The sequence below is a fragment of the Vulpes lagopus genome, chromosome 8, assembly GCF_018345385.1.
Source record: "Vulpes lagopus strain Blue_001 chromosome 8, ASM1834538v1, whole genome shotgun sequence".
Lineage (NCBI taxonomy): Eukaryota > Metazoa > Chordata > Mammalia > Carnivora > Canidae > Vulpes > Vulpes lagopus.
The window spans coordinates 43458168-43468872 of NC_054831.1; the positions used below are offsets into that span (position 1 = coordinate 43458168).

Genomic DNA, 10705 nt, shown 5'->3' on the forward strand with positions numbered 1-10705 from the left:
TCCTAAGATTGAGCCCCACATCAGACTCCCTGCTCAGCAGAGAGCCTGCTTCTCCTTCTTTCTTGGCTGCTCCCCCTGCTTATTATGCTCTCTCCCTTTCTCCTTCTCTGTCAAATAAATAAAAGTCTTTAGAAAAATTTTAAAAAGGAACATTCATAATTCATGAGAAGATACCAACATTACTAGGAGTTTAGAAGAAGTTGGTTCCAGCCCTCATGGATGACTTAGGGAGAGTTCGAGACTTCAATGGAGGAAGAAACTGCAGATGTGGTAGAAATAATAAGAGAACTAGAATTCAAAGTGGAGTCTGAGGATGTGACTGAATTGTTATAATCTCATGATAAAACTTGGACAGATAAAGAGTTGCTTCCCATCGATGAGCAATGAAAGTGGTTTCTTGCAATGGAATCTACTCTTGGTGAAGATGTTATGAAGATGGGTGAAATGACAACAAAGAATTTAGAATATTTCATCAACTTGATAAAACAGCTGTATAGTTTGAAAAGACGGACCCCAATTTTGAAAGAATTTCCACTGTGGGTAAAAGGCTATCAAACAGCATCACACATTACAGAGAAATTATTCATGAAAGGAAGAGTTAATGAATGAGGCAAACTTCTTGTGGCCTTGAAATAAGAAATTGCCACAGCCACCCCAGTCAGTAGGCAAACACCACCCTGATCAGTCAGCAACCATCAACATCAAGCAAAGACCTTCCACTAGCAAGACTTACAACTTGCTGGAAGCTCAGATTATGTTTAGTATTTTTTAGCAATAGAATATTTTTTAATTAAGCATGTGTATCTTTAGTAATATTGCTATTACACACTTATTAGACCGCAAAATATATAAAATAGTAAATATATAACTATATGTACAATATATAATATATAGTATACATAAATATAACTTTTATGTGTATTGAAGACCAAAAATTCACTTGACTCACTTTATTGATGTACTTGTTTTATTGTAGTGGTCTGAAATTGAACCTGCAATGGCTTTAAGGTATGCCTGTAATTTGCCCACAGACATCTACCACACCCAATTTGAAGTTAGGTAATCTGACTCCAGAATATGTTCCTAAATGTTATACCTCTCAGTTTCATCTGCCCCACAGCTCAAAGTAGAAATCTAAAAGTCATTTATTTCTGCATCATCCACTTCCAATCCTGTATAATTCCAACATTACCTTGAATTGATGTACCTCTCTCCATTTCCACAGCCATCACTCTGTCGGAGCCATCATTTTGCTTGTCCATTCTCATCTCCCACCTTCCACTTTGCCTGGTCTTTCCCTGACCGAGTGAGTTTTTTAAAAGTAAGAATTTAATGTCATTGTCTTGTTGAAACTCCTTCATGGGCTGCCATATGCTTGATCATGGTCAAAAGAACTGTGACCTGAGCCCTGTCCTCTCTAATCTCTGTCCCACATGAGCCTGAGGGGCCCCTATTTCTGCAACATACCAAGTATGTCACCTACCTGCTCACAGCCTTTGCTCTTGCTGTTCCCTTGAATCAAAACCATCTTTTCTCCAAGCTCCCTCCATCCTGCAGGTCTCAATCTTCATGGTCCCTCATCCCAACCACCCTATCTAAAAGCTCACTCTATGGTAGCACACTGTTTCCTTCACAGCACTTACCACATCTGGATCTGAGAAAAAAAAAATGTAGTTCAAGCCATGGAGCAAGTCCAAGTTCACATGGGTTCAGATCCTGGCACTACATTATGATCTCTCTGTGGCTCCCTCTCATCTGTTAAGAAAGGGTATAGCAGTTTCTACTTAATATGGCAGCTATGATGAGTTACAATCCCTGGTACATAAGTGCTGTTGAAGCATCTGCTGTAATTATTTGAAGGCAAGGACCTTTCCCCTGATCATCTCTATGTTCCCAGTGCTTAGAACACCCAGCTAATGAAAGTTTGTCAAATGACTATGGTTCCTCTTCATTTTTCCTTTCCTGTAAGTGACATTATCTACCATTTCCCGATGCCACGTGGATGTTTTTACCTTGGGATCACAATTAATGTACTTTCACAGTCTATTTTACATGCATTTATTTTATTCTATTCACATTGTACAATTGTTATACAACCTACAAAAAGTACAAAAACCTAATCCATTTTCCAATGCTAAGTCAGAGCTAAGTTACAAGGAGAATTTGGATGTCCTGTACAATTCATACTGCCTGTCACATGATGTATTTAAAGCTGTAAGTATTGCCACAGGAGAATCTCTTGTCTTTGCAGCGACCGCACAGATCCTGTCGATGAGGCCTCCTTAGATCAATATGTCTTTTCTTTTGAGGACAGGAACAACAAGACTTTGAACAGGTCTTTAGAAAACAAGGAACAGTTTGGACACTAAATAATCCAGTCAGTGCTTTAAATGGAATCCTCAAATCAAAATACTTCTCCCCACCACCATTATTCCTCATATCTTCATCCTCCTTTGAATCCTACGAGAAGTCCAGGACAAAGTTGTATAAAACCATTCATTCTGTTAATGTCATGCATTTTTCAAGATGAAAGAGAAAAGACAGATTTAAGAGAATACTGCTAAGCCAACCAAGATTTAATGTAAGAGAAAGGTTTTAAAAGAGTTTATAGGGCATGCAGGTGGCTCAGTCAGTTAAGTGTCTGCCTTCAGCTCAGGTCATGATCCCAGCATCCTGTGATCAAGTCCTGCATTGGTACCCTGCAGCAGGGAGCCCACTTCTCCCTCCTCCCTGCTGCTTATGTTCATGTGCTGGCTCACTCGCTCTCTTTGTCAAATAAAGTTTATAGAGTGTCTTCACTAATGGGTTTTTACATCTGTGAGCCAGGTGGGGCTCAGGGGCACTGAATACTAAGTGATTTGATTATCTAGGTTGGAGTATTGAATATTTGAATATCACTAAAGCAGTGATTCTCAACCAATTGATTTCACAGACCAACAGACATCTGGCAATGTCCAGAGAGGCTTCTGGTTGTCACAACTAGACAGAACGGGAATTCTAGAGAAAGCTAATGCAATTTTCTCTCCAGACATGCCTAATCTTTACTATAAAGCAATCATTATCCCATTCTGTCTTCTGGTAAATAAAAAATCACACCCTATGGGGATCAGTATACTACCCTTGTCCTCTCTCGCAACCTGCTAATCTTTAAAATCAATCATTGTTGCTCTATTTTCTGCATATGACCACAACTAAAAACAAGTTTCATATTTTATATTGTGGAAGCGGACATTTTAATTTTGCAAATGGAAGTCTTAATTATCATTTATGAAATGGTGTACTACGTTTATATCTTCCACTCTTTTAGTGGCCAATATGCATCCTTATAAGAAAATTCTATTGCTAATACATGGTGTTTTATGTATGTGTTGTTCTAAGTACTTTATATAAATTCATTTAATCCTCACAAATAGGGATGCCTGGGTGGCTCAGTGGTTAAGCATCTGCCTTTGGCTCAGGGTGTGATCTTGGGGTCCTAGGATCGAGTCCCACATCAGGCTCCCTGCATGGAGCCTGCTTCTCCTTCTGCCTGTGTCTCTGCCTCTCTCTGGGAGTCTCTCATGAATAAATGAATAAAGATCTTTAAAAAAATCCTGACAGATACTCTTATTATGGGGTGGAGGGGAAGGATCAATTAAAAAAATAAATAAAAATCAAGATTTACTCTAAAGGTAGGTTTCTGTTTCTGGCAATGGTGGACCAGGTAGTTTTGATCAAGCCTCCTACTTAGGATAACTAGAAAACCTGACTTAAAGAAAATAACTTTTTAAAAGAACTATTTGAAGGCACTGAAGAAATATCAAAGCATTAGAGAAAGAAACCCACAAATGGAGGTGAGCCGCACATTTGGGACTATTTCCTCTCTAAAAGGTCTGCCAATTCTAAAAGAGATGAAAGAGAGTGGGAAAAGGAAAGTAAGTCCGAGAAGTTGATGAAGCTGTGGGATGATCTTAAACATGCCCAAATGGAAGAGACCTGGTAAAGTTGAGGTTTTGTATTGGGACCCTGAAAGGCTACAGTCTAAGAATAAAGATGAACCAAGAATTGGCCCAGCTTTCACAGATTCTGAAGGCCAGCTTCAAAATAGCTCAATCTGATTAGAAAATAGAAATCTAAAATTGGGGACACCTGGGTGGCTCAGCAGTTGAGCGTCTGTCTTTGGTTCAGGGCATGATCCCGGATTCTCGGGATCAAGTCCCACATCTGGCTCCTTGAATGGAGCCTGCTTCTCCTCCCTCTGCCTGTGTCTCTGCCTCTCTTTCTGTGTCTCTCATGAATAAATAAATAAAATCTTCCAAAAAAAATCTTAAATTGTTAGTGCCCCCATCTTCCCACCAGAAGCAAACAAATCTCTCATGGAGCAAGATACTATCCTATGCCTCAAATTATCACTATAATTCTTCATATTCGATAGACAGCACTCAGTCAAAAATAACTGAGTATACGAGGAGACAGGACCACAGAAAATGAAGAGGATAGCAACAGAACCATAGGACTTTAAGTCAATGGAGTTACCTAATAAAGACTTTAATTATGCTTAATACAAAGAAACAAGACTGATATTTTTAGCAGAAAACTGGTAGTCATTTTTTCAACACACAAAAATTGTAGAATAACTGAAATTAATTCAATAGATGGGTTTAATAGTAGATTGGAAATAGCAGAGGAAAGAATTAGAGAAATGGAAGACAGTTTAGTATATGATATCCAAAGTAAAGCAAGGAGACACAAAAGCATGGGAAATCTAGAAAAGGGCATATAAGTCATAAGGGAGATGGTGAAAGGTCTAATATGAGTAACTGAAAGAAAGAGAATGAAGGAAGAATATTTTAAAAGATAATGGCTCATAATTTTCCAAAGGAGTTAAAAACCTCCAAGCTACAGATCCATGAAACGCTATGAATCCCAAGCAAGATAAATAGAAACCACAACTAGGCAGAAAATTGAAAAACTATTGAAAACCAAAACAGAGAGAACAATCTCAAAAGTGAGTAGATTTAAGGAGACAAAGAGCAAGAGATACTACTTTGAAAGAGCTGCAAAAATACTAAGAGCCAACTTTGCAAAAAACAATGAAGGTCAGACCCTTAAAGGGCAGAAAGAAAATTACTGCCAACCTAAAAAATCTATACCCAGAAAAATTATCCTTTAAAATCCAAGAGGATGTGTTACCTTCAGACCTGCACTACAGTAAACATTAAAACATGGGACACCTGGGTGGCTCAGTCAGTTAAGTGTCTGACTCTTGGTTTTGGTTCAGGTCATGATCTCAGGGTCTTGAGATCAAGACCTGTGTTGGGCTCTGTGCTTAGCAAGGAGTCTACTTGAAGATTCTCTCCCTCTCCCTCCCACTCTCTCCTGCCCTTCTCTCACTCCTCCCTCTCTGCCCTTCCCACTACTCTCTCTCTCTCTCTCTCAAATAAAATGAACTCTTTTAAAAATATATTAAAATGTATTCTTCAGATAAAAGGAAAGTGGCTCCAGATACAAAAAGGACCTAAAAACAGCAGAAAGGAAATATATAGTTAAAGTTACATGAATGACTATATAAAATAATATCTTGTGAAGTTTAAAATTAAAATATACAACAGCAGGATATAAATTAGGATGAGGTGATGAGGAGTTAGAATGTTCTATCTTCACTGCATTGTCAAGAGAGATAATATTCACAATTTATGTAGACTTTGGTAGTCCAAGAGCCATGTTATGAGGTCTAAGGCAGACCTCATAACCAAAAGAACAACAAACAATGAATAACTACCAAAATAAAAAGATATGGAGAATTTTTACTTAAAAAAGTCAATTCAACTGGACACAAGAAAATAAAAATATATTTAAACCCAACTTATATTAAACATAAGCTAGGGCAGCCTTGGTGGCTCAGTGGTTTAGCGCCGCATTCAGCCCAGGGTGTGATCCTGGAGACTCGGGATTAAGTCCCACGTCGGGCTCCCTGCATGGAGCCTGCTTCTCCCTCTGCCTGTCTCTCTCTCTCTCTCTCTCTCTCTCTCTCTCTCTCTCTCTCTCTCTCGAATAAATAAATAAATAAATAAAAAGTTTAAAAAGATTTTTATTTATTCATAAGAGACAGACGGAGAGAGAGAGACAGAGAGAGAGAGAGACAGGCAGAGGGAGAAGCAGGCTCCATGCAGGGAGCTTGACGTGGGACTCGATCCTGGGACCCCAGGATCACACCCTGGGCTGAAGGCAGCGCTAAACCGCTGAGCCACCCGGGCTGCCCTAAATAAATAAAATCTTTAAAAAAAAAATAAGCTAAATGAAAATGTCAGACTAGAAAATCTAAAGGTAAATTATTTATAAACCATTAGACTGGCTTTTTTGAATATTTCCAAGTAGTAAAAAAAAATATTTTTAACTAAATGATTTAGAATTTTAAAAACTCCTGACTACCAAAACCAACTATGTCACACTTCCCTGAAAAGTTTTTTTTAAAGATTTTATTTATTTATTCATTCATTCATTCATTTCATGAGAGACACAGAGACAGAGAGGCAGAGACATAGGCAGAGGGAGAAGCAGGCTCTATGCAGGAAGCCTGATGTGGGACTCGATTCTGGGACTCCGGGATCATGCCCGGAGCCAAAAGCAAATGCTCAACCGCTGAGCCACCCAGGTGTCCCTCCCTGAAAAGTTTTAAAAGATTTCCTACAAGCTGTTTTAGAGAAGATCTCATCTAATTCTGTGATTTCCTAGACACAGGAAACACCATAAAATCTGATCATAGTTTTAATGTTTACTATTTGTCTAAACTTGAGCAAGTTCTTTTCTTATTGAACTTTAGCTTTCTGGTCTGTAACATGGGGATAACACATACCTCAAAGTTCAGATTACAGGAGATAATGTAAAACACTTACCCCAAAGTTTGGCATATAGTAAAAGTTTAATATAGGCTACCTATTAAATTACTACATCCATATGGAATTGTTGAAACACTGAAACTAATTGTACACCCGAAACCAATTTAACACTGTATGTTAAGTGGAATGAAAATAAAAACTTTAAAAAGTTGCTACATCCAAACTACAGAGTGTTTGAGAAACATATAGCCCATATATAAACATATCATATAAAACTTAAAAAGAGCCCATCTTTCTCCCTTCCCTACATCTGCCAAAAATCTAGAATTTATTTTTCTAAAATATTTTAAAAATTCAAGGAATAGAAAACTTAATACTCCTATGCAAATAATAAATTCTATGAAATCCCAACATTTGCCACAGAAGCTTCATATTTAAGACTGGCAACATTATCGACACAACGAAAGCAGTCCATATGCTTACCTGACATTGGATTGCTTCTACTCGATAAGGGTTAAAACTCTTTTGGCATTTGCAACATAGTTGTTTGAAATAAACCTAAGGAGAAATAAGCCTTTTTTTTCATACAAGATTATATGTACCTTAGACTCTTAGTTCTTAAGTAATCCATTCCCTTACTTTGTGCCTTGTTTTTGCCCAACCTCTACCCTGAGGTCTTAAACTCTTCTAATGCTATCACTTTTTCCTCACTCTTTGAACCTCATTTTCCTTACCTGTAAAAATCGAGACACTACCACTTATTTTCTATAATTCTGACAATTACTCAATAATGTAGTTTTTTACTACAGTAAAACTCTCAAATAGGAAGTAGCTATTATAATTTTACTCATTGTGTAGGCCAAACCTTTGACCTTCACCTTCTGTCCTAGTCTATGAATCTCTACTTTTTCATTTTATCATCATTTTCCTGTTTGAACTTTGAAATATTTGTAGTTACCCATACATATTGTTTCTCAACTCTGCATTTTCTTGTGTGCATTTTCTCCATGATTTGATGAATCCTATTTATCCTCCAAAATTCTTGTGTGCATTTTCTCCCTGCTTTGCTTGATGAAATCCTATTTATCCTCTAAAATCATGATGCCTTCCCTCCGACAGGGTAATCATCCCCATCCTGTGTTATTTTTGCACCACTTCTATGGCACCGGTGCCACTATGTCTATCACCAAAATTTCATATGCGTCATTCTTATGAGAATAAATTTCTTAAGAATAAGTTCTAGATTTTGTTCTTTGCATCCTACCATCTTGTAGTATTTTAATTAAACCTGTTTTAATTAAAACAGTTTTAATTCTGGCACTGTTTTTCTTCTGGCAATGGAGGAAAGTAATTTTAGCATAGTTTTAAAATTTATTTGCCTCCAGAGCCTAGTAAATGGCTAGTATGAAAAGTCAAGTTCTCACTCAGGTCTTAGCGCGCCTCCTTGCCCTCTCCTTCTATAGACCATTAGCCAGAAATGAGAAAGCAAAGGGGACTCAAACTCAACTCAAACTCAACAAACTCAGCTTGTTGAAGTTAATGAAATAGACCAGATGTAGACTATTGCAAAATCAAGCGTGCATGCCCAGTGAAAGGAGCTAGAAGCTGCTAAGTCCCAGCCTACTGTTTTCACATTGAAATGAATCTATAGGGACCAGAGTCTAATCAGGGAAATCTGGAAATGTCAATCGTGAAGTCTTTGCCAATCTTAATATGTTGACAACTAATTCAAATTAAGAGGGGAAAACTGCTTAGCCTAAAGAAGTCTCTCCAAGGCTAACCTTTACGATAAATTTACAAAAATCTCTTATTGCTCCACCTTGTGGACAGACTATGGAAATTTCCAGAAGCTAATGCCCAAACAGGTATATTCAAAATATACCAACTAAAAAATTATACAGTTCCACTATACACAAGAACGAGAGTTCACCTAAATCACCTGAGATTTTGTTCAACAGAATTACCAAACCAAATATAACACCAGATTTAAGAGCCTCAGGAGTTCATGTGGACAGTCCAATTCAGTTCAAACATTAAGTACCTATTAAGTGCCTGGCACTAAGGATGCCAAATCAATGAGATACCGTTATAGTCATGCTCCATCAGGAAATACTCTCCTTCTATTTAACATCTGTGTCTGCCCCACTCTCCTCCCACATCCGGCTCACTTTTACTTACCTTATTAGTTCCAGAAATGCACCACACATAAGCACTCTCCCATCTGGTCTTACAATCTTTACAATGAAAATAGCCGTATTTTGCTTCCAAAAACTGCAAATAAAGGGGTAAAGTCTTTTACAATCATGGGGGTGGGGGGTGAAGCCAGATCGTCTTTCCTCCTGGCTTCATATAAAGAAACAAAAAGTATCCCTTAACCCCATTCATAGTTATTATCAAGGCAACCATGATAATTTAGCAGCTCATTTCTCAGAAACAAGAAGAATCCCAGAATAATCCTCGTCTCTCGTACTTTTCTCACGTTCTTTCAACTGCCACCAGCACAATCTCCCCGAACAAAAATCTGATCACATACTTGACTTGAAACCCCACCTATCTCATTTCCAATAGTAATGGCCACCAGACTTTCTGTTTTCACATGTTTAAAGTTGTCCCCCATTTGACCAAAAAGTTACAAAACCTATAGGCCACGTAAAACACATTTCAGAACTACCTCTCCATCAAGTAAAAGGAGAAAGCGAAAGACGATTTTGCTCTGTTGGCCCAGAAATGGAAAAGAGAAAGGCGCGATGAGGCTAGCTGAGACCTGAGGACAGGTAGGAGAAAGTTCACCTGGAAAGTGGGTTTCCTGAGATCTGCTCCACCAACTCCCTGTGCCTGCTTACTCTTCTCTTTCCGAGGACTTGAGGCGTCTTCCTCCTCCAACTCATTGTGCTGGTGAGGCTCCTCCTGCTTGTCTTCTTCTGACCTTGGCATTGGTGGTGGCTGCTGCTGCTGCTGCTGCTCACTGGCCTCAGTGGGACGCAAAAGAGCCTTCCTCTCTTGGTCTTCCCCTTCCCTCTGCAGCTGAATCAGGCTCCTGCGGCCTATGACTGGTGAATATACTCCCCAGGCTGTCAGGGGTGCCTTGTGGCCTGCACTGCCCCATGGGGAGCGGCTGCACAGGGTGCGAGGCCCCAGCGAGCACTGCACGGACTTGTCCACCCGTGGGCTCACTTGCACACCCACTTCCCTGGTGTTGGCCCTATAAAGCTGCAAGCCCAGACTGGGGTTCATCTGAGAGAGAATGGCCTTAAGCTGTGCCCTCTTGTAAGGGTCCATGCAGTAGTGAGAGGCATTTGCAGGCACCAGCAAACCAGGCCTGGCCAGGAAATTGGGGGGACCTGTATTTCGCCTCCAGTCAGGCTGTTCGTGTTCAGAGAGTCCAGGATGACCCAAAGGCACTGTATTCCCGTAGCCCTGGTACAAGCCATAGGGAACACGGACAAGACGCTCCATCTGCTCACCTGGTGCCCAGGCGCAGCACAATATTCCTGGGCGGTTTCTGTCTCCTAGTTTTGCCTTCCACCTTCATCCACCCCTTCTTTTTCCTGATCAAGTTAGTACAGGTTCATTCCAAGCTTCTCCCTTTATTTCAGATTCCAATGGAAGCTGCTGCCTATTACCCTAATTAAAGGAGGACAGGAGATCTACCTATCTAGAGGTCTAATTTCCACCTGATTCCTAATTGCTCTTCCCTATCTCTCCAATACACTCTTCCTGAATCTTTTTCAAAGCTGTTTTTTATTTCTGACTTCTTATTCACACACATGCTTTCATCAGCAAGTCACCCGTGTATCCTATAATAACTATTTTAGAGATCTTGTTTTAAAGCATATAGTAAATCAAATTAAAGTAGTAAGTTATTGAAGCAGCAAAGTAGAAGAGTA

The 10705-nt window shown here is 39.3% G+C and overlaps 1 protein-coding gene across 3 annotated transcripts; it reads right to left on the reverse strand.

Moving 5' to 3' along the window:
- Positions 1-2042: 2042 nt before the first annotated feature.
- ZAR1L (zygote arrest 1 like) lies at positions 2043-10274 on the reverse strand. 3 transcript variants are annotated; one of them, XM_041766038.1, is made up of 4 exons: positions 9609-10274; positions 8997-9089; positions 7302-7376; positions 2043-2337 (listed from the first exon to the last, which is right to left on the reverse strand). In XM_041766038.1, the coding sequence occupies exons 1-4, from the start codon at positions 10272-10274 to the stop codon at positions 2194-2196; spliced, it is 978 nt and encodes a 325-aa protein (XP_041621972.1). In that variant the 3' UTR covers positions 2043-2193. The 3 variants fall into 3 exon arrangements, with proteins under 3 accessions (XP_041621972.1, XP_041621971.1, XP_041621973.1); XM_041766037.1 differs by having other exon boundaries at positions 2043-2460; XM_041766039.1 differs by having other exon boundaries at positions 2295-2501.
- Positions 10275-10705: the final 431 nt, after the last annotated feature.